The sequence below is a fragment of the Glycine soja genome, unplaced genomic scaffold, assembly GCF_004193775.1.
Source record: "Glycine soja cultivar W05 unplaced genomic scaffold, ASM419377v2 tig00014833_1_pilon, whole genome shotgun sequence".
In the NCBI taxonomy this organism is placed as follows: Eukaryota; Viridiplantae; Streptophyta; class Magnoliopsida; order Fabales; family Fabaceae; genus Glycine; species Glycine soja.
In genome coordinates this window covers 25,860-50,554 of record NW_021143704.1, presented here as the reverse complement: position 1 = coordinate 50,554, position 24,695 = coordinate 25,860, and the positions used below count along the sequence as shown (strand labels likewise).

At 35.0% G+C, this 24,695-nt stretch overlaps 1 protein-coding gene and 3 long non-coding RNA genes across 4 annotated transcripts; 3 read left to right on the top strand and 1 right to left on the bottom strand.

Moving 5' to 3' along the window:
• Window positions 1-2,509: 2,509 nt before the first annotated feature.
• Window positions 2,510-4,710, top strand: LOC114404261. The gene is made up of 5 exons (XR_003664878.1): window positions 2,510-3,201; window positions 3,557-3,692; window positions 3,869-4,004; window positions 4,224-4,264; window positions 4,354-4,710. It is a non-coding gene; the product is annotated as an uncharacterized LOC114404261 (long non-coding RNA).
• A 4,380-nt stretch (window positions 4,711-9,090) lies between these two features.
• On the bottom strand, window positions 9,091-11,169 carry LOC114404258 (BTB/POZ and MATH domain-containing protein 4-like). Its single transcript, XM_028367312.1, has 4 exons — window positions 10,696-11,169; window positions 9,966-10,311; window positions 9,538-9,817; window positions 9,091-9,377 (listed from the first exon to the last, which is right to left on the bottom strand). The coding sequence occupies exons 1-2, from the start codon at window positions 11,100-11,102 to the stop codon at window positions 10,014-10,016; spliced, it is 705 nt and encodes a 234-aa protein (XP_028223113.1). The 5' UTR covers window positions 11,103-11,169; the 3' UTR covers window positions 9,091-9,377; window positions 9,538-9,817; window positions 9,966-10,013.
• Window positions 11,170-12,480: 1,311 nt separating this feature from the next.
• On the top strand, window positions 12,481-13,699 carry LOC114404259. Its single transcript, XR_003664875.1, has 2 exons — window positions 12,481-12,866; window positions 13,311-13,699. It is a non-coding gene; the product is annotated as an uncharacterized LOC114404259 (long non-coding RNA).
• Window positions 13,700-15,030: 1,331 nt separating this feature from the next.
• LOC114404263 lies at window positions 15,031-16,511 on the top strand. Its single transcript, XR_003664880.1, has 4 exons — window positions 15,031-15,296; window positions 15,827-15,903; window positions 16,024-16,063; window positions 16,374-16,511. It is a non-coding gene; the product is annotated as an uncharacterized LOC114404263 (long non-coding RNA).
• Window positions 16,512-24,695: the final 8,184 nt, after the last annotated feature.

The following is a 24,695-nucleotide window of genomic DNA, read 5'->3' as shown; positions in this document are numbered from 1 at the left end:
ACGAGTACTTCTATGCTCCTTGTTTCGTTTGCATCAGTCGTGGCTATTGTCCTTTCTTGCATATCAGTTTATCATTTGAATAACGATTCTTCATTTGTGGGAAAGGAAATGAGATGTGTGTGTAGAAGAGAGGGATAGAAAAGAAAATAATATTTCCATATTATAATAATTGAAATTATGACTATATATATATATATATATATATATATATAACTTTTCTTTTTCATAAAATTTGTTTTCATCTGTAGGAGGATTATGAACATGGAGATGAATTGTGAAGCTGGATTTATGTGCGCAAAAGTCTCACGTACAGTGCATCAAACGGGTGGTTCATGCACAGGAACCAATACCCAGGCTGCAAACAAAAAACAAATTATGCTGGCTATGAAAATTTTGAAAATGAAGATTATCTTATTTGTAATTTCAGTCTTTAGGCTTCCATTATTTCAGTTCAGTTCAATATACATACCTATATTTGTTTCATTCCCCTCTATGTCAGTTTCCCTCCCACACCAACACACCTACTTTCAATTCACTATCCTTTATCTATCACAATCTCAAAAACTCACTCTATATCTCTTTAACATTTAGCACCAAATTCATTCTGTTTCATATAATTTTTTTAAGATTTTCTTTTAAATGAATATTGCTCAACTCGAACATATGTGAAAAATTATGAACATATTTTCGAGTTGATAGACATAAAAGACACTATGAAGTTTTGAAAGTGTCAAGAATAAAGCAATTTGGTAGAGAACTTTGCTGAATCATTTTAGAATTTTATAAGGCTCAATGAAACACATAGTAAGTTTGCAAGACTTGAGGGCCCTACCAACTTCAGTCCATGCCCAAAAACACATAATAACCCATTTGAATATTATGCAAAATGTACCAATATCAAGATTATCAATCCTAGGAATCATGTTGTCAACACGTCAAAATAAATGGATTTAGTATGTTTTTAATACATTAATTAATCAATTTAATTTGAAATTTGTGATATATGTACATTTATATGGTATTCAAACACAGAAAATATTTTCAATTCAAATTATAATAACATATTTCTTTTTTTTTGTTATACATAACAGTGAATGCTAAATACACTCAAGAATTAATTCATATCAATTTTTGATATTATTTAATGTCTTAAATATATTTTTTATCCCTAATAAATTATTTCTTTGCATTGATTTCCTAATAAAATAATAATTTTATTTTTGGTCCTTGATAATTTGTTTTACCATTTTTAAATTAGCAAATTTTTTGTTTGCTCCCTGCTAAATTACTGAATTTTTTAGTCTTAACTAAGAAAACTGAAAAACAATTACAAGGAAATAAACACAAAATTTGCTAATTTATCAAGGACTATAAATAGTTCTAAGGACAAAATTAAAATTTTTGTTTAATTAAGGACTCAACGAAAAAGAAAAGTTTATTAAAGAGCAAACACAAAAATTAGATATTGATTAGGAATCAAAAATAAATTTATAGCTTTTTATTTAATTGAAAAATACAATATACTTTTAGAAAATCATTAAATAGAATACTATATCTCAAATTAAGAACTGATAATTTAAACACATTAAATAAATGGAGTACATTACATGGGTGAGTTTAGTTGTTGGTTTTCTCTAGATCTCAACCCAATTTCAAATTGAAAGAACATACATCGAATAAAAAGTGGGTCATGTACCTATAATGACATTCCATTGGCTAGTTCGAAAAGACGAGGATTGCCAAAAAAAATTATTCTGAGTTGTTGATAACATCAAATCAAACGATTTATATTTCTTTGTGCTAGTCCCGTTGGATCGCCGTGTAGGTTTCTAAAGCTTTATAATGCACACCTTCCATCTACATCTTAGTATCACTCTATCACCTGCAATATTCCTACCACATGAAATCTACACTATAAAGTGCATCATCTCCTCTTGTTCTCACCAAATAGGTTATTAGACCCAGAGGTCTAAGATTGACTTTGTCCACACTTTATAATTATTTTTTATCGTGTTTGTATCTTTTTGTGTATGCTAGATCCATGAGCCAAGGAACAAAACCCCATTCATGGACCTCCGTTGCAGATCTACTCAGATGGAATTCGTTGACCATGTCTCATATTTCTTTACCCTCTCTTTTATGCTTTGCCGTATCGTTTGTTCTAACCATGGCCAATAAACATCTTCAACGACCATGATTTCTTTGATTAACTATATAAGGTAAAATTTCTACCTCTTTTGTTATTGTAAATTATATCATTTATTAATAACAATTACATGATTAATTTGTATCGTCACTAAAAGACATGGTGACTACCCACACTAATCGATTTGATGTAGATCTAGTCATATCTTTGCTAAATAGTTGGGGGAAGAATCCATACGTATTAGATATTTTGAGAAACTTATCATGATAGAATTAGATTTAGGTAGACAATATATTGTTGGTAAATGAGAATAAATTTTTTACCAAGGTACAAAATGTGTCACAAAATTTCCAAATCATCTAATACTTTACAAAGTAACCATCATTGTTATAGTACCCATGATTTCTTTCAAGCTGCTCACCATAATTATTGTTGGTACCAAGAAATGGTTTATCCAAGTGGTACTAGACACGAATCCCTTAAGCATGTAGTAAAGGGTTTGAATCCTGACGAATGCATATATGGAGAAAATCTTGTTGAGAGGGAGATCCCACTTATGAGTGCCAACAGGTCCCTTGGAGGATAATAAAATCCCCTTGGCCGAAAGCAGATATACTTATTTGCAATCGTATGCAACAACAACAATTATTGTTGAGAAGTCTTACAGTCATTGCGAATAGCCAATTAGCCGCCAACAAAATGATGTTATTTTAAGAGTTTATTCTTCTGTGAAATCATTTTAAGATTTGTGATATATGCTATTGTTTTGCCATTATTTTCATTTCATTTTTACCTTCTGCAGACAAGATTTTGCAAGAAATTGATGCTGTATCATACAGAGTGCTTGGCTAACTTCTTTTTGGCACTATCAGAACATTCTATAAAAAGGTTGAATATGTGCTTGAAGATTGTAATGAGGTTCTCGTCAAAATCAACAAATTTGTCATCAACAAAGAAGGCTTAGTATGTGTGGAAACGTTGTGTATGCCTGTTACTAAACCAGAAAGATTTGAGTTGGATGCTTTTGAGTTAGATGAACCTGAAGATGCTGGCAGGTATGCTTTTATTAGGTTAGACTTTAGAAGCTTAATGATTATGTAATTTTCTTCATACTGCTTCTCTGGAAGAAATTATGCTTAGAGACAAAGATATTAGAATTGTTTCACTATTTTACTTTTATAGTAAATGTAATCTTATTCTATTGTTTGAGTAATACACTTTTAAGTGAAACAAAATTTGTGTGTAAAACTGAGGGATTTGGGCTGTTTTCTAAGGAGAAGGTATGCATTCCATAATAATTATAAGTGGTACAAGAATAATGTTTCTTCCATTTTATCTATGCAAGTATTTTTTGTTTATTGTTTATCTTCAGCTCTTTACTAATACTAGTATATGCTGTTTAATTTCAAGGTATATAGTTAGAAAGAGCATAAAGAGTGCAAAAGACATAGTTCGTTTCCCTTTCCAACAGGATGCCACCATACTTTACTTATTGCACACTGTGTACAGAGGCAGAGAGAATCTCCCATTACTTACTGTGCACTATGTAAGTTTGATTTGATCACCTTTCTTTTTCTTTTTTTTATAAGCTCTTCTATCTTTACTAACATTGTTTTTCTCCATGTTCTTCCTCTGACCTTCAACTCCTATTCTCAAAATAAAATGAAAATGCGTAATTCCCTTAAGCTGTTGGCATTCCCCTAATCCCTTCTCAATCCTCAGGTTGCCTTGAAATTGTGGAAACTCCAAGGATGTTTGATGTACCTGAATCTCAGGATTTTGACATTCCAATTTTTATTGAGATAAAATCCTTTTGGAATCTCCCGAAACAAATGAAGTGCCTCATTTGATGGATGAGGTAAAGAATAACTAAATGATGAAAATACTCTTTGACATTCTAACAGGCACACTATGAGTGGTTAGCAATACATTCATAATTGTCTCCACGCAAACTCGCATAAAGAAAAACCATATTGTTGTTTGATCTAGGAACTTTGAATTGGTATGAAACTTTAGATTCTAAGATAGAGGAAACTTATCCTAGTACTAACCCTTTGTTTCATTATGTCTGTCTCAGGAAACAAATTCATGTGGAACTATATAACCAATCAGAATTATGTAAGAACCCTTGCAAATCTCCAGTTAAGTTTTATTAAATTCTATGTTTTGCTTAATAGTGCATGATTTCTTTATTTTTTTCTCTTTAGTAGCTGGCTTTGGAAAGTTGTCAGTTTGATTATTGCTTACAAGATTGGCTTATGATGGTCTTCTTTAATGATGTACCGGAAAGTTGCAAGTTGCCTACTTCAGAGTTTTCTGTGTGCAAGAAAACAAAGAGAGGAGGACATTGTAAACTTTTCACAAGTTTTTGAAGGCCAGGCATGGAAAGAATCTGCACTGCTATTTAATGAAAAGTTTGGTGACTTCTGTAAAAAAAAAAGTTTGGTGACTAATTTTCTTATGGCAGTGATGCAGAAACTTGAGTTATGTTTTCTTGTCTTACTACTCTGCTTTTTCTGTAGATGACATACTTTGTTAAAGGATGAAAATTTGTTCTTCGTAACTATCAATTCTACTTTTATCTGAGTGATGATAACAGGAAAATGTGGAATTGTAGTTGTCCAGTCGGTTTGTTTGTCAAACAATAGTGATGTACTTCTATAACTTTTTTTAGGGTGATCGATGCCCTTTCAGTTAATGGATCAACTTTGTCTGATTGGAATATAAGTATATCAATCTCCAATGCAACGTGGAACTTATGTTAGTCCTTTTGCTCTTTCTTAGCAATCATATTTTGTAGCAGCAGAATAATTCAAGCATGCATAATTATGAACTTCTTATGTGATAGCCTACCAAAAAGTATATTCATCTTGATGCTATAATTTGTATCAATTAATTTCTTTTAAGTTATCCTTAACTGTATATTCTCATACCTGTACAGCCTCGGGATTTTTCTCGTTCCGGTGTGATTCACATGAGGTATTATAGACATCAAGAAAATAAGAAAATAAGCAGGGAATGAAGGAAGACAAAAAGAAAGAGTGTATAATGGAAAAAGACAGGGACATTATGATAAAACAAAAAAAAAAGTAGTCATTGATATTTAAATGAAGTTAATTTATTTGACAGACACAATATCCTTTCCCATGATGGGAGACATATTACACTCTTCCACGATAGCCTTGATGTACCCATGGACCAAACTCATTAAATCTGTGAGTTAGCCAGATTAGGCTTGGAAAAAAACCACATTGAATGCTCTACTTGTTTTAAGGCTTGTGGCACATCCTGATTATTGGTTAAACCAATGGTGTACAAGCTATGACCCTTACGTACATACCTATGGTTATTATATTTGGTATCTAGACATTTAAAAATATCATGATATCGGTCCTTTAATTTCTTTCCCCTCGTTAGTCACTCAATAATTTAATTTTCTAGTAAATTATTTTGTCAATATTTTAAAAAGGAATTCTTGTTCATATTTATCCTATTTGACTCAAATACGATTGTTTTAGGTGAGAGATACAAGGGATATTGAAAAAGAAAGTTAAAAATTAAAAGAAGACTAATAACAAAAAAGTAAGAGGCTTATTTAGTAACAAATTAAAATTTTGAAAACTTCTTTGAAAGATAAATAGTTTAAAACATCTTTCTAGAAATAGTTTAAACTTCTTTGAATAGATTCTCAAGTCTACTTTAGGCCTAAATATGCTTTTGGTCCCTATAAATTAATGTTTTTCTGGTTCCTGTAAGTTCATTTTTCTAATTTTAGTCCTTGTTCGCTCTTTTTCAATTTTTGTTTCTGTAAGATATTGTGCTCATTTTTTGTTCCTACTGTAAGATATTTTGTTCATTTTTGAAAAACATAAACTTACAAGGATTAAAAATGAGCAAAAAACTTATAGGAACCAAAATTTGAAAAGCATAAACTTACTATAAGGACTAAAATTAGAAAAATGAACACAATGACCAAATATCAAAAAACACAAACTTAAAAGGACCAACAACATATTTAGGCCTCTACTTATTATATGAATTTTCCATAAGGAACAAATTTTGAGCCAAAACAATAAGCAAACTTCCATTCTCACTTCTTTTTATTTTTCCTGTCAACTTGTATGATTTTTCTTATTTTTTTATTTTATCCAAATCACTTGGTTCTTTTTATATAATTTTTTTCTATATGCCAAGGAAATTCAGTAAAAAGTTCAGCTTAAAATTCAAAGTGACAAATTCCCAGTAATTTTTATAAGTTCGTATGTTCAAATTGCCAGCACCAGCGATTTCAGACTTTGAAATTTTTTAAGCATGGTATATTGATTTCCATTGGTTTACTTTCAACTTTCCTATGTATGTTAAATTCACTAGGCCTATTTACCACAACTTTAGGAGTTCAACATTCACTTAGGATCAAAATTTCAGCCAGTAATTCAATCACCAAAACTCAAATTCACAATAGACACAATCATAAGGAAACCTAAAAGTTCAAGAAAAGGTTCACAATCAAAGACTCTCTAAGAATTATGCATGAACATGTTAAGGACTAATTAACATGAAAGATTTGACTCAAATCAAATTATAGGCTAAAAAAATTTCATACACTCATGAACAAATGAGTTAGACAAAGAAACAAGAAAAATAAAATTCAACACAACATAAGAAATCTTACGTGACAAGTTTTATGACTAGACATGACTTTTATGACAAAACTACAATAGGTGAATATGTCATTCTAGATTTTTGAGGTTTTCTTCTACTTTAATGTTTTTGTAAGAATTTTATGGTTTAGGTTTCAGCCAAAAAAATTGACAATATAAAACTCAAAGGAACCTAAACTCAACACAATTCATGGTTCAAGAACAAGAACAAGGAATTTGAACCATAGAAAATCAAATCTAGCTTCTATAGCAAGCTTAATTGGTGGAACTTCTAAAAAATTATGTTAACAACATTCAGCACAAGACACGTGAGGAGATACATGGAGAGAAACGAAGAAACAACAATGGAGGAGAAAGTAAAGCTGAAAATTAGTGGAGGTTTAAGGAGCACCTACTTGAAGCTCTTGTGCTCTGATACCACTTGTTGGAAGCTTGCTTATGAAGCTTCTATGGAGGCTGGATCTTTGAGCTTCAATAAGGTCCTTCAATGGTGATTTTTAGTCATGGAATTGCAGCGAAAGATAAAGGAGAAGAGGTTAGAGGAGACGTCATCCACTAGAGAATAAGTCATGGAAGGAGAAGCTTCACCACCAAGAGAGTGGCTTGGATAAGAAGCTTAAAGAGGAAGCTTCAATGGAGGAAGAAAATACCAGAGAGAGGGGGAGGGGGGGGGGGCGAGGTGTGGGAATTGAAGGAGATTAGAGAGAGAAGTTGAACTTTGAAGTGTTTCTCACAAGTTTTTCATTCATCAAAGTTACGACAAGTGTTACTTTGAAGATGTTATATAGGTTTTTTCAATGCCACCTGGTTAATAGGAACAAATAAAGATTCAAAACAACAAAGAAGGTTGACAAGGAAAAAAGAAAACAAGATGGAAATTACGAAAACATAGGAAGAGGATATGATGTAAGTTAACAAGATTCAATGATGGTGAGAATAGATGTGATTCGGGAACCTACCAGCCAAGGTGAGATTTTGTTTAGAATTTGTAAAACAGACGGTACAGAAGAAGGGCTTAGATTCCTCAACATTTTGAGGCCATGTAGGGTGTAAAACATATGTTCCCTTCACAATGCAAACATATCAGGATATACTCGTGAAGATGCTGATGAGTTCATTTTTTGTAGCTACAATGGACACAACTGGGTATCTTCCAAGGTAGAATGGTTTCATGAGTAAAGAACACTCCAAAGTGAATCTGAAGTTATTCCTTTCTTGAAAGCATCAATAAGTGACAGTTTTTTCAATCTTGAAATCAGATTTTACCTTTTATTTTAATTTTGTATTTTTTAAACTTTTAGATAACAAGTAATTACGAAAACAATCTTAGTATTGTACACCAAAATATTTAGGACAAAAAATCTATTTTTTTTAAATGTAAATTAATTATTTCAGGGTATTAAAGAAATTTTATACATTTAATTAAAATAAAATCTCAATTTTCTCTCCTCCATAATTCATGTATCCTATTTCTCTCTCCTTAGTGATCACATTCTCGGTTCCCGTATATCCTTTCTCTCTTCTCTGTATCTCATCAGCTCACAGATTGATGCCGCACTGGGCATTGTGAGTCACAACGATGACTTTCAATGCGGTGTTGGACCCAAATTCAGAGTCTCTCTGGTGGAGCACGCTGTTGCAGCGTGAAAATTTGGTGAAGAGAGGATGGAGGGCATATCCAATGTGCAGGGGGAAAGGATATGAAAAAAAAAAAAAAACTAAGAGGCGGTAGAAGTTTCTGACTGTTCAGAGTTGGAAACTGCACAAACTGAGCAATGCCGGTGTGACGAAAAATGGTTATGACCAGCGATTGTACCCGCTGGTTGCGGTGGTAAAACCTGTGGGTGAGAGTAGAGAGAGAGTGCAAGTAAAGCAGAGTAGAAAAATAGATAGATGAAAGAAGCAAGAATACTCATGGTGAGTGCAAAATTTTGCTGCTGAATTGCAAAGATAGTCACGAACTGATGGTGGATGGAGCTTGAATAGTTTACTAGGTGAGGGAGACAAAGAAATTTGGAAATTTTGGATGAAACTTGAAGATGTGGTAACATACGAGAGAGAAAGATACCTTTGGCCTAATTATAGAGAAAGTGTGTGAAATGTATTTCCAAAAGAAAGGACAAAGGGTTGAGAATCTCTATCACATGCATGCTGATTTGTAATAGTGAGCCACAAATTCATTAACATGAATTTTAAATGTAACACAGGGAAAAAAAAACAAAGAAAATACTCTTTATAATCACATACCACATTTTAATTTAGACATATAAAATAGAGACATTATAGAAGAATGTAATTTCAATTCATTTATAAAGTAACATAATATAATATATAAAAAGATTACTGCAAAACTATATATATAATCTTCTTTTATATTTTTCTGGTCTCTTCCAACCTTGGATCTTAGGTCGTCACTCCTCTAAACTAGACCTTGGATTAAGCACATAGAATTTAGTATTTTCCCTCTCAACTAAATTCTTTCTCGCATCCTACTCCAGTCTTTAGCAGTTCTGATTGCAGTAATGGGCAATTTTTCTTAAGATACTCAAAACCATCAGAATGCATCACCGCTGCAATAGACATAATAATGAAAGAAATGATATGAGAATCAACTGTCAACTAACAAATAATGTAGACACCAAAATGATGAAAATATATTACAAGCTAAGAAGTAATTGGCTATGAACTCAAATGTAGAGTTGGGTTTGAAAGTTAAGCATGGAAACTCACCATCAAAGTTTTCAGCAGAAAATTTTTGACAGATGGACTTCAAGTGGGTAGCACAATAATGGTCCGCAAGAGCAAAAATATAGGCAACAGAATCTACAGATATGTCTTTACAAAGTATAGATTCACACATCAACATTAGTCTTGGCAAACCATACTTTTCTCCAGCAGCTAACAACTTTGCTATAAATGATTCAGACAACGAAGGAAAGAATGACGAATCCAACATAAAGAGCTCTTCATCTTCCAAAAGAGTGTCTCTATAAACAAAATGAAGTAAAGCCTGCTCAACATAGAACACGATTAAAATTAGATAGCCAACCAAACGATAGGCCAGATTTTAACTGAATTAAATAGCATATATCTTGTGTGGAACAAAAAACAGCTACAAAGGTATAGAGAAAAAGAGGAACTTTTAATGAATGTGACACCTTGAAAACCTTAGGTTCCATGTCAATAACAACTATCTCCTGATCATCCTACTTCAACGCATTAAAAAATTGAGTTTCAAACATGGTTGATCGAGCTGCCAAAACAAGCTTATGAGCATAAAACCTTTCTCCACCAACCGAGAAAGTAACATCAAATGATTCCTCATCCTCTAACAACATCCCAAAATGTTCACCAATATCAGATTCAGGAACCTGTATTGTGTTTAACTGAGAAGAATCTATGGACGACACTAAAACCGCAATAGTGCAATTTATCTTCAAGCAGTCATCCTTGAGAAAATTTGACGTCTCAAGGTGTCTCCGTTTGAAAAACCGCGTATAGCCCCTATTACACAACAAGTGCATCATTGATCACTACTTAATGTACACCACAAAAATGGATACAAGAGCTAATAAATCATGATGATATCCAAATCATATCACCAAAATCACAAGGTTCTCTAGTTCCTTTGAAAATTTAATTTTTATGTCTTATATTCTAATAAAAGAGCTATCTCTTTAACCCCTGACAATAGTGAAAAAAGATTAAAAGAAAAATCAATAACACTTTGCTTTATTTTAAAGACTATATTGTTTACATAAATGTTGGACATACGAATATAATAAGTTTGTATAGAGACTAAAACTAAATTTTAAAATATTAAAAAACTAAGATACATTTCAATATTTATTTTCTAAAAATAAAAATAAAGAAAACACTAACACTAACCACATGCTGCCATGGTTTATGAGAGTGTAAGGCCCAATCGTGAGGGAGTGACTGAAGTGGCTATGAACCTTGTGCTCTCCTTTCTTGCATAGGTCAAGCAACGTGAGATCGAACAACGCACGAACGTTGGTGCTCTTGGAATGGAGTGCAACAAAGACAGAGACATAAGCGGCATTATCTTTGGGGTCCCTACCATCAGGGAAAAAGTATATGGCCCATTGGAACCCTCCCACTATGAAAGTCTCACTCACGATGTATTTCCCAATGCCCATTCCTTTCGTTAGTGAGTAACCCTTGATCACAAACTCGTGGGAACCACTCATTGTCTCTGTCACCGATTTTGAACTCGTTTGGGACCCTAGAACACTCCTACTCACCATTGCTGGGTTGCACATCGCATGCGACATTTTCTAAGGAAGTAAATTTTTCTCGAAAAGTAAAGGAACACGGATTTGCACTGAATCAGATCTTATGTTTTTGGCTTCAATCCAAATAAGTTATGGATTTCATTAAATTTTACATTAAATAAATAATAAATGGCAAGTGAATAAAAGAACGATGGCATTTAATGATTTAAAGATTTTTCTTTTATACTTTAATCTGATCTTTATTCTTGAAGCTTTTGTGCGCATGAGACAACCAGATTTTCATCTCAAATATCATCAATGACTTACACATTATAAAAAAAATTTGTGGTTTACTGTCTTTTTAGTCTCTAAACTTTTTAGGATTTCTATTTGTAATACCTGTACTTTTTCTTACTAGTCAATGTTCCTTAATTTTTTATTAGGGACTAGAATAAAAAATCCTAAAAATTTTAGTGATTAAAAATATAATATGTGCCCATTTTGTCCTATTCGACGAAAACGTTAGAAAAACCAAAAAGGGGGTCTGTAAATTTTGAAAAGAAGGGTTCGGGAGTTGTTTTTGCACGGGGAAGGTATACACGTCCGTCACAATGGACGACAACCTTTAATAGAGTGTACATAATGTAACTTCAAAATTATGTTGTTTTCTTTTTTATGTTTCTTTATTTTTTTTGGGTTAACAAGGGTGTTGCCCTTGCTCCTACGTATCCTCAGGTGCGATGAGGTACTAGTTTAGTTTCACCAAAATAACCCGCAGACGCAAACATTGAAAACACATCCGTCTGCCCCAACATTACAAGCTAGATCCCTTCTCTCTTTTCTTCCTTTCCCCGTTTGTTTCCCTTCTTCTCTCAGGCAATTCCTCAATCACGCTTTTCCTTATTTTTTCTTTTTTGCAATTCCTTCACAATTTCCCTTTTCTTTTTCATTTTCCCATCTTTTTTTCTTCTTCTTACGTGTTTTACACCGCGAAGAATAATTTGATTGATTGATTAACGCATCAGGAGAAATTTCAGTTACATTGCAAACTTATCTGAACTTGATTCAATTTTCTATATGCTTCAGCTTTTGTATATTATTATATTATTATTTGTTTTTATTTATACTTTGCCTGACTTGTTGCATATATAATGTAATAGTTCGATTTCCATGCCCTTGGTTTGCGTGTTTATCTGTTCGTGTTTGGGTAAAGAGAGTGTGTAGCCATATGATACATCATCATCTTCTTCTTCTTCGTTCTGGACACGCGACAATTAACATAGGGTTTGGGATTGATGCGCAGGTTACATGGCATGTTGCCGTTACTTGCTGAGTTTTATTTTGAAATTTGAATTGAAATAAGAATGTTGATTGTGAATGGTTTAACTGAACCCCTACTTTGTAGTTCATTCTTTTTTATTTTTTTCTTTTTTGTTTTGTTTTGAGTAGTGGTGATTGCTACACAACTAGATACAATTAGCTATGAGTTTTAAAATGAGTCAGTTAGATTCAAAAGGAGTTGTAGGGACCACTCATTTATTGAAAGGTCAATTAATATTTGTATTGTGTGTGTGTGGAATGGGTGTGTTTGTGATTTGGAGACAAATTTTAGAGAGAGAAATGCTGATTGAAAGAGTTAGGGTTAGGATGTATGTGTTTTTTGTCATAACTAAACAAGGTTGATTAGACAGTTGGTGGATTAATCTTAATTCACAGTATTTTCTTTTATTCTTATTATCCCCTATCTCTGCAGTGACATTATAATTCAAGGGCTGACCATTCTTGCTCCAGTTGACTCTCCAAACACTGATGGAATAGATCCAGGTAAATTATTATTATTATTATTTCCACTGGCTTTCAGAGGAAAACATTAGATAAAAAGAAAAAAGGGAAAAAGCTATGTGGGATTAACAATATACTGGTACTTAGTTGTTTATTAGATGCTATATGTGAGCTAAATCTCTGTTCAAATATTAGGCGACTCATGTTTAAGAAAGAATTTGACACAAGCTATGTGGGATTCAATTCTGGATCAGAGCTTCTCTCTCGTCAGAATTTATGTAATGCGTACCTTGACTTCTAAATACATGTCATCTTGCTACCTTCTATATGGCTGCTCTGTGCCACTATATGGAATTGACTCCTATGCTTTTGACATTAGTTTGTAAATATTGCAATTCAACTTGTTTATTTATGGAAGAATTCATTCAGCCTTATTTTGGTTGCTAAAGAAAAAAATAATTGCTTATAATTTTTGTTTGAGTGCAGCCAAATTGCTATTCCAGAGTTATAAGTGTTAATGGCGATGAACATATTATAATATTTGCGAAGAGGGACATTAAACAGTGGGAAGAGCTTACATATGATTACAGGTTTACCTCTTCTCCAAATGAGGCAGAGGGAGCAATTGCTGTTATTATTATTAGGAGTGTTTGGAAAGCATCCTTGAATATCTTGCTGATCAGAAGGACCCTACTACTTTATGCCAGAAATTTATTGATGAGTTTGATCGATGCATCCTCAGTTATTTTGCATTTAATTGGAACCAAGCTTCTTATATGATTAGTCAGGTACAGTATATATAATTTAGAACAAAACTTTGCATGCAGTATACTTCAAGCAGATTTTGGTACTAATAAGTGTCCTAACATTTGTTACTTTTGGGGATGATAATAATAGGCAATGTATAAGTAGAGTATTAGAGTATTTGTATCATCCTCGTATTTATTGAACAGATTTGGCTATATTATTTGGGGATGTTTTAAAAAAATGTATATATGAGATGCTTGTAATACTTCTTACAAAGTAATAAAATTAAAAAATATATATTTAATATTTGTTCATTTAATAATAAGATTATTAGTAATATATTACAGGAGATTTATTCAAACATAAATATGCAAGGTTATTATTAGGAATTGGAATTTGTGTCCCCTGAGAATGTCTCCTAGTGTATCCAATTGATTGATGAGGTCCGGCTGCTTCCTGAAGACCATAAAGCAAAAGTAGAAAAGCTGGAGGTAGACTTCATACTAATAATAATTAAAAAATGTTTAAAAAGAAATAAGAGAAAATCACGTGAGATTGAAAAATAGAGTAGGAAATTAATTTAAATTAGAAAAGAGATGAGGAAATCAAGAAAGACATATAAGAAAGAAGAAGAGAAATCTGATAAAAAGAAAATTTTCAAAACGAAAAGGTGTAATTCACCTTTTATACATAAAACTATCAATTAAAATATCATATTTCACACAAAATTACAAATTTATTTTAAAAAAATTATCGATCTATGAAACTTTAATCTCACTTGCCATAAAATCTTTCACATTTACTCACATTTTCAGATTTGCTTGCTACCTTTGAACCTTTAAAATCATTTTGCATTCCGAATTTGTCACAAGCCTCTAATTATTTAAATAAAAAAATCTAAGAAATTTTCATAAAAAAAGAAGAAGAAGAATTGAACAAGAGAGTTAATGAAGAACTAGAAACGCTCCATGAAAGCTAAGGAAATGGAGAGACATACAATTTAAGTGGAACTGAAAATACGAAATTTAAAAAGCAAGAAAATTTTCTTGTTTGTGCGGTGACACAAAGCAAGTAAAGAACGTAACCATGCTTTAGCATAGTAATAGTAATCAGTCACACTTTGGACATGAGGAAGTAAGAGTAGAAGGTGACGACATGACCCTTAACGCCTACGGCAGGGTTAGTATCGTTGGTCCAACAATTGCGGTCGTTAAGTGATATATCATATGTTTCATGTTACATAATACTCCATATAATTAAGACATGCAGCATCTGATTACCTTTGGATTCACCAACGAAGCAACTCCGGCGTCCTCCACCTCTGGCTCTGGGGAAACATGGTTCCTCACCTCAATCGCTGCGTCATATGACATATTTTAAACAATTCTGTTTCAATAGGATAGGAGGCAGATAGCTATTTCGTTCAAAATAGAACCATGGTAATGTGAGACATATGACCATATGTTCTTGGTAATGTGGCTATCTGCATGTGCATGAATAGCTCAAGAGTGAATCAGAACCATGGTCATGTGAGTTCAAGTGCTTGGTTCTTTGACATGGATATCCTTATTTTATATGATTTTGATATTTCATATTTGCATATGATTATATTTATAGTTTCTAGCAATTTGTTCATTTCAGCTTAATTCATATATTGCTGATTTGCAGGGTGTAAAATGTGGTATTTATGGTGCCAATTCTGCAGAATGGATTATGAGCATGCAGGTACATTTTATTTTTGAATTTGCTTCCCTTGTTTTCTGGTGAGTTTTTTCCATCTTGATTTTTCTGCTCACTCTATATGTTGGAGGTTTCTATTGTATTATTTAGATGTTGATATGTTGATTTTTGTTTCTTTTTTGCGCTGAGTATCTATTGTTATTTCTATTTCTACTATATTGTTTCTTTGGTAGTTGGATTTTTGTAGTCCTTATTGAGCTTAATGGAGAATAAGGTATTTCTAGATTGAAGCTTTGTTTCTTATATTGAATATCTACTCTTTGCAGAGTTCCACTTATTTACGAACAAAGTCCTTTTAAAATAATGCAAGTAAAGAACTTACACTGAAACTTGTCCGGTACCTAAAATTGGGATATATAACTTTTCTAACAATGATATGTTTTTTGAAGTTTACTGCATGCAGTAAATTCAAATGGTGCATGGTACTGGGAGAATATCTCATTGTACAAATATTCATTTTTCAAATTAAACTTATAATTTTCAGTTGCTTTGACACTCTCATTCATATGACACAGGTGTTGGGGCTATAGAGTTTATTATATGCCATTCAGAGGTCTCAATTGCACTTGCAAAAGAGAAGAAGATACCTGAGGTTCTCCTATCTAAGCCCTCTGTTTTATAGCAGTTTAATTGTTAGGAAGGATTTGAGAGTTGTGTACAATCTTTTGTAAACAGTTAGTCTCACCCAAATATTTGTTTTGAAACTTTTCAGCTATTCAAGACATTTCCAAATGCAACAAAGTATCTCAAGAGTAAGTTTTGTTGATTCTCTCCTTTCTTTCCTAAAATGCTTGTGCTTTAGAAAGAAGCATTCATTTTTATGTCTTTGTTACAGCAATTAATGAATATAACTTTTTTGTGCAATGGAAATGAAAATATAAGGATATCTTGTAAATGGAAACTTGGGGATTGTTTGGTTTGACCAATTTATACAGAATCATATACATTGGAATTTATTTTTCTGAGGTTAATTTCAGTCATGACCTCAAGGAATTAATTATGTCTTTTGCTTTGAATATTTTGTGTTTCCCATTCCTAATTCAATTTTTAATACTGTCACAGGATCAAACTCAGAGCTTTGAACTTCCTATTAAGAAAAGGATGTATACATATCTTACCTTCCACTCGCACATACTTTTTTTAGGACCATTGAGGAGATATTCATATGGCATGGTGCTTCAAATGGTTTCTGGCGTGGGGTAAGTATATGTAGTATATGTATATCTGTCATTATGAAATAAACATTTGATGTAATAATTAAACTTTGGATTTGTTTGATCCCCCCCCCCCCCCACACAAAAGTTGAACTTTGGATTTGGAATATGACCATCATTTACTCAATGGCTGTAGGATGTCAAATTGTTAATTGATGAAGTTGGGCAACTAAAACCAACTATTTTCTGTGTTGTTCCCCGTGTGCTTAATAGAGTGTACTCAGGTAAACTCTTGAAAATTCTCATGATTGTTGACAGTTTGATGATCTTTCCATAATCATATAATCTTGATGGTAAAATTATTATTTCAATAGGACAAAGCTACTCTGCAAATTATTTCTTGATCATTGGAGTAGCATTTTTCTTACTTTTCTTTTTCATTTTTCTTCCTTCCCCTTCCCAATTGGGAAAAAAATGCATTGACTCTCAACCCCTATCTGATACACAGGTTTGACACAGAAGATTTCTTCTGGGGGCTTCTTGAGGAAGACATTAAAGAAAGACAGCAGAATCTCCTTTTATGTTTATTATTATTTTCAAAACTCAAAAAGAAAGACAGATTTGAACTGTAATTATGTTTATGTATGAACATGCGCACACAGTAGAATCTCCTTTTATGTTTATGTAGTCTAATTTTGGATTTTGAATGCTAATTATATGGGTCTAAAATTGTTCTTGATTAATTTGATTAGGGAAATGACGATTAGCTAATACTTCTAGATTTAAATTTATTTCTTATAAATATAAATCAATAAAATTAAGAGCACAACTATAAAATTATGTCTAACTGAAATATATGTGGAAGTTATTCTGATGTCTTGTCACTCTAACTTTGTGTATATATGCAAAAGATATTGTAGACATCTTTATGGTCCTTGTACTAGATTAGGGTCTTGATGTCTTGTCACTCTAATAGTGGAGGGTCAGCTCTAGCCAAGGCCTAGGTAATTATGAACTTGGCAAAGCTAGTTGGAGTTGGAGCTGGAAGGATCGTTGGATTGCTGCACTGCCCACATTCAATTATGTATGTTATAAGCTCTCTCTAAGATCTAAACATTTACCTACAGTTGAAGATGATAGGTACATGTTAAAGACTTTTACCTACAGTTAGGAGATGTAAGTAGAAGTTAATGATTTTTACCTACACATTATACATAGTAGGTAAAACCTATAGTGACAGACAATTAGCTGTCATTATACGCCCCCTCAAAGTTGACAGAAGAAATGTCTGTAGGACAAAGTTTATTATTCATTTACCTACGGATTTTTTACTTATAGTGACAGTTTTTGTCTGTAGGTATAGGTCATTTTTATTGTAGTGATTGCACTAGGTGTGTGGCTTGTTTACAAGCCTAGTCTAGGGTGATACCTCATAGGCTATACACACCCTTACTCATCCCATTTGCACCCTCGGTAGACATTAGTATGGACTTTGTTCTTGGGCTTCCTTGAACCCAAAGACGTGTAGACTCTATCTTTGTGGTGGTGGATAGGTTTAGCAAGATGGCACACTTTATACCATGGCATAAGGTAGATGATGTTTCTCACATCTCAAAACTCTTCTTTGGGGAAATTATGAGACTCCATGGTTTGCGTAGGATTATTGTGTTAGATAGAGATGCTAAGTTCCTTAACCTTTTCTGGAAAACCTTATGGGCTAAGCAAGGAACTAAGCTTCTTTTCTCTACCACTTGTCATCCATAAATTGATGGGCAAACAAAGGTAGTGAATGGGTCTCTATCCACCCTTTTAAGGGCTTTTCTGAAAGGAACCCATAAGTCTTAGGATTAGTATCTTCCTCATGTAGAACTTTCCTACAACATGGGGATTCATAGAACCACCAAGCAATCCCCTTTTGAGGTTATCTATGGGTTCAATCCTCTAACACCCTAAGACCTAATTCCCCTCCCACTTGACACTTCTTTTATACATAAAGAAGGGGAATCAAGGTTAGATTTTGTAAAGAAGTTGCATGAGAGGGTTAGGAACCAACCAAAGGTGTATGCTACTAAAGGAAGTAGAGGAAGAAATGAGCTAGTTCTTAATGAAGGGGACTGGGTTTGGCTCCATCTTAGGAAGGATAAATTCCCTACTAAGAGGAAATCCAAGCTTAGTCCTAGAGGATGGACCTTTTCAGGTCTTGGAGAGGATCAATAAAATGCCTATAGGTTGGACCTCCCAGAAGAGTATGGAGTCAGCACCACTTTTAACATTTCTGATTTAATTCCTTTTGCAGGTGGAGCCGATAATGAGTAGGAGGAACCAACAGATTTGAGGTCAAATCCCCTTCAAGGGGGAGGGGATGATACAATCCTCCCTAGGAAGGGATCAGTCACCAGAGCCATGAGCAAAAGACTCCAAGAGGATTGGGCTAGAGCTGCTAAAGAAGGTCCTAGGGTTCTCATGAACCTTAGGATAAATTTCTGAGCCCATGGGCCAAGGTTGGGTCCACTTTTCTTTGTAAATATTAGAATAGGTTTTCCTACTTTTAGGCCTTGTATTTTGGCCATTTTAGGTTTGTAGGGAACCCTACAAATTAAGGGTACAAGTTAAGGGTACCCTAGTAGTATAAGGTTTTAGCCTTGTATTTCAGGGCATTTTGAGTAGTCTTTGTAATAAGGACTTTAATTTTTGTATTTTCATGTATTTTGGCATGGGGTGAGCTTAGCTATTGAAGAGGTGTGAGTAGCCCCCCTCTAGCTTCTCAAGGAAGGTTTCTTCCTTACTTCCCAAGGAAGCAACCTTCCTCGCTTCTCAAGGAAGCTTCCCATGTGCTAGGCTATAAATAGAAACATGTGTAACACTTGTCATAACTTTGATGATTGAGAAACTTATGAGACACACCTCAAAGTTCAACTTCTCTCCCTAATCTCCTTCAACTCCCATTCCCCCCTCCCCCCACCCTCTATGATGCAATCCTACCCCCTAAGGGCATTGAATAGAAGACTCAAAGATGATTGGGTCAGAGATGCAAGAGAAGGCCCTAGGATTCTCATGAGCCTTAGGGTAGATTTCGGGCCCATGTCATGGGCTAAGTATGAGCCCACTAATCTTTGTACATATTAGATTAAGGTTTCATTATTTTTGGCCTTGTATTTAGGGCTCCATATTATAGGTACGGTACCCTAGAAATATAGGATTTTTCAGCCCTTGTATTTTAGGGCATCTGGACTAGTTTTTGTATTAGGAGTAGTTTTGTAATTTTCACATGCATTAGTCTCACTTTGTAATTTGCTTGCTACTCCCCATTGCCACATCATATAGTCTCACTTTGTGCATGTCCTTCATGCTTTACATGCCTCATAACACCTAAGCATACTTAGTGGAGAATCCTAAACTTGATCTTGGATTAGTGGACTGAACCATAGCTGAAATTCACTAATCATAATTAGTGAAATTTTGGCTCCAAAATTTGGTTCCACAAATTCAATTTCAAATTCAAATTGAAATTTGAGTAGCAAGTAAATGCTCACCCCCCCCCCCCTCTGAAATTTACAAAACTACCCCTAATACAAAAACTAGTCTAGGTGCCCTAAAATACAAGGACTGAAAAATCTTACATTTCCAGGGTACCCTACCTATATTATGGAGCCCTAAATACAAGGGCCAAAAATAATGAAACCTTAATCTAATATACAAAGATAAGTGAGTTCATACTTAGCCCATGTCATGGGCCTGAAATCTACCTTAAGGCTCATAAGAACCGTAGGGCCTTCTCTTGCATCTCTGCCCCAATCTTCTTGGAGTCTTCTATCCAATGCCCTTAGGGGGTAGGATTGCATCACTCTATCTCTCTCATTCTCTTCCTTCATTGAAGCTTCCTCTGTAAGCTTCTTATCCAAGGCACTCTTTTGGTGGTGAAGCTTCTCCTTCCATGGCTTATCCTCTAGTAGATGGCGCGTCCTCTCACCTCTTATCCTTTATCTTTCGCTGCAACTCCATGGCCGAAAATCACCATTGAAGGACCTTATTGAAGCTCAAAGACCCAACCTCCATAGAAGCTTCACAAGAAAGCTTCCATCAATATTATACTTAGACTATCCTAAAAAATGATAGCTTTTTCAAATGGAAACCCAAGATTGCTAACCAGACCTTTAAGTCAGATCCCATCCTTTATTGCTTCTATTAGAGCATGCACTCTACCTTTGTAGTGGATAAAACCACAATGGGCTAAAGAGTTTCCTTCCAACTATCAAGAGAGTTGCCAATCATGAATGCGTACCTTGTCATAGTTCTCCTTGCATCCAAATCTACAGCATAGTCAAAATCTAAATAACCAGCAAGAGCACTAGACGTGTCTCCATGGTAGACAAGTCCAATATCAGTTGTACCCATTAGTACCCAAATATACATATCACAACCTACCCTTCGGCGGGAAGGCGACGCGGGGCTCACGGGTGTGTCATCCAAGAAAGGAAAATGCGCGGAGTTGCCACCAACGTTTATTCGAGGAAAACGTTGGAAAACCCGAAAAGGTGTGGTCTACGAACTTTAAGCGTGAAAGGTTCAGGAGTTATTTTTACGCACGGGGAAGGTATTAGCACCCCATGCGTCCATCAAAAGGGACATCAAACTTTAATCAAGTGTACAAATATGATTTCAAAATGTTTTATTTTCCCTTTTTTATGTCTTTTTTTGTGTTTTTATGCTTTTTATGTTTTTTGTATTTTTTATCTTTTTGTGGTCGAGAAGGGTGTTTCCCTCGCACCTATGTATCCTCAATTGCGAGAAGGAAACTTCCAAAGAAAAACGTCCGATTGATTTTTTTGATTACTTTATTCAAAGATATTTTGATTATTTTATTATTATTTTGCCCCTTTTTTGGTTTTAACCGAGATTAGTGCATGAACGATCGGTTGGATTTTATTTTAACAGTGATTAAACAAGATAACAACACAAATGAACGGTTGAAAATCATTTTATTATTTATTAGGTGAGAAAACGGCTTAAATAAATGGTTAAAGCACGTTAAAAGGGGGTACAGAAAACAAACAAAATGAAAATAGAAGTATGCGAAACAAGTGGGGACCACTAAGGGTGCATAGAATGAATTGAAAGATTCGATTTTGGGAACTTACCGGTTGAAGACCGAAGAACGACGAAGAACGATGAAGAACGGTGAAGAATCTTCACGAAATCGCTCACGGAAAAGTCTCGAAAGCGTTACGGAAGCACCTCGGCATGGATGTTTTCCACGGAAAAAAATTTCCTCACTACTTTCGAGAGAATCCTAAACTACCAGAAGGGTTGAACAATTTACTCTACCCTCTTTCCCCTATTTATAGGAGAAAAGAGGGAGGTGGTTGCCGCCCAGGCGAGCTAGGTTGCTTCCACTAGAAGGCACCGCCTTCTGTTGGAACATCCTAGAAGGCCCTAGTGGGCCTGGTTGCTATTTGCACCCCCTTTCTGTTTTTACTAAATACATCCCTTTTGTATTTTTTATGCTGATTCCTTTTCGAAACTTTATGGATTTCGTAATGATACACATTTTCTTTTCGGAATGTTGAGAAACTTGACGGATTACCTAACGAAGGGTGTTAAGTACCTCGAGGTGGTCAAGCGAAGGTTGCATGCCACCAAACAATGGTCACCGAATGAAATTAGGGTATGGCAGTTGCCCCTCTTTACTTATCTTTTATTGGAGATAAAAGCGAAGTAAAGATAAGACACTAATTTCGTTCGAGCGGAACATCATTCGACCGGTCAATATCCCAACCAACGGAACCTGTCATTCAGAAAGAAAGAAAAGGCATCAGAAGCGTCAACAAAACTTTAGTGTCTTGAAAGCGATAAAATGGGATAACCACGACGTTTCCACGCGCTATCAAACTTGATCGTCACCGCCCAACAGAGAAGAATCTCGTTCGTCGTTGGGCTTGAATATCTTCGGACGACTAAAGTAAACCTGCAAAATTTTTGAAAATAATCAGAATCGAATGACCAACATCATCCTGATACCGTTGAATTCGTTTGCCTCGGTTGACAAAAGGTGCAGATAACCATACGGTACCCCGCATGTCACTTGACTTCATGGGTCAGGATGACAGAAGGTGCAGAAGACGACGTTAGTCTCTGCGCGTCAACGGGCTCGTTTGCCCCTGGTTGATGAAAGGTGCGGATGACCATATGGTACTCGCGCTTGTCAGCTGACTTCATGGGTCAGGATGAGAGAAACCGTTTGTACGGATAACCTCTTGGGTATCTCTGCATGTCACCTGACTTCACGGGTAGGGATGACAGAAACCGTTTGTACAGATAATCGCTTGGGTATCTCCGTATGTCACCTGACTTCACGGGTCAAGATGACAGAAACCGTTTGTACGGAAAGCCGCTTGGGTATCTCTGTACGTCACCTGACTTCACGGGTCAGGATGACAGAAAGTGCGGAAGACGATTGGCCCCTGATTGACAAAGGGTGCAGAAGACGACGTTAGTCTCTACATGCTACTAGACTCTGAGTCTGACAGACAGCGAAAGAGTGTTTATACGGATAATCAATTGGGTATCTCCGCCTGCCACCTAACTTCACGGGTTAGGATTAACAGAAATCGTTTGTGCGGATAACCACTTGGGTATCTCTGCATGTCATCGGACTTCACGGGTCACGATAGCAAAAAGTGGGGTGGTCGACAAAAGCAAGGTTTTTGCTCCTACGTATCCTCAATTTGCGATGAGGAACTCAGACCTACGTAGTTCTTGCTTTTGTGATGTGCGAGACTAAAATAGTCTCTATCGGGAGATGCTGACATCTTCGAAAAGGGTGCAGATGACCACATTGGCCTCTACTTGTCAATCGAACTTGGGGTCTCCGAATGACGAGGTGCGGATAACCGAAAGGTGTCTCCGCATGCTACCAGACTCTTGGGTCATGATAGCAAAAGGTGGGGTGGTCGACAAAAGCGAGGCTTTTGCTCCTACATATCCTCCATTTGTGATGAAGAACTCAGACCTACGTAGTTCTTTCTTTTGTGAGACTAAATAGTCTCAGTGTTCTTTCACTAAAATGCGAACATGCTTTAGTAAACAAACAAAACCTCCAATTGATCAGAGCAACATATATGATTTTTTTGATGAAAAACAATGTGCCTATTGGGGAAGGAGAGTATGCTGATGAAATTTTCTCATAACCATAAATGAGATTTCGGATGTTAGCGTTCATTCCTAAACGACCATTTAGAGGAAACACTGGGCCCGACAGAATAGAAGAATATCACTCGAAGTGTACCAATCTCACACAGGTAAGTGTTTTATCCTAATTCCTCCGATCTTTGATCGGGAACTCTCTTCTATTTTTTTTGTTTTCTTCCAAGGGCAGGGTTTGTGGTAAGTTGGGATTTTGGCTCAAGGCTTGTAGAACGGCTGGACATGATATATGTCAGGATGTTGGTTTGGCCAGCGGCTCAGGGAAAAAGGAGAAGTCCCACATTATTTCCATGATACACATGCAACACTGATGATTAGGAAATTTTATGCCAAACTGGTAATACATGCACCCATGTGGACACTCAAGCATTAAGTTTTTTATGGTCATGTGACATTAGGGCTCAGGATTTATTTCCTATTTTAGTCAACCCAGTGCTCCCAAAACATGTTCTTTTATCAATTCACGCATTCATCCGAGTCCATTAGGGGCGTTCGGGAAAATTTTCACAGCATTCACCCTTCAGGTGTATACACATTTTCCAACAAAAAACCCTTCGTTTTGATCGGTGAATTTTTGTTCAAAGAAAAGCTGGAAGTTATTTTCTCATCAAAAGCATGTTGGCTTTTTAGCTAACCAAATTTATTTTTATTTATTTTTCATCTATTAAGTTATTATTACTTATTTATTTTCTCTTTCTGAAAAGGTCATGCGGATGAGGGCACACACAGCCTACCTATGTCAAATAACAAAGCAAACAGAGAAGAATGCAATGGTAAGTCACAACAAAAAATAGTGACAAAATAACTGAGAGCCGTAATGCCAGATCATAGCGGAAACAGAAACAATAATTGAAAGCAGTAATGTTAGATGACAACAAAAACAATAACTGAAAGCAGTAATGTTAATCACAAAAAAAGTGCAGCGACCTTGGTCATGTGGCTCCGCTCCCTCGCAAGAAACCGAGCAGGTCATTCATATCCTCATCCATACGGGATTCATCCGCCTTACTCGGGGATCCAGTAGGGT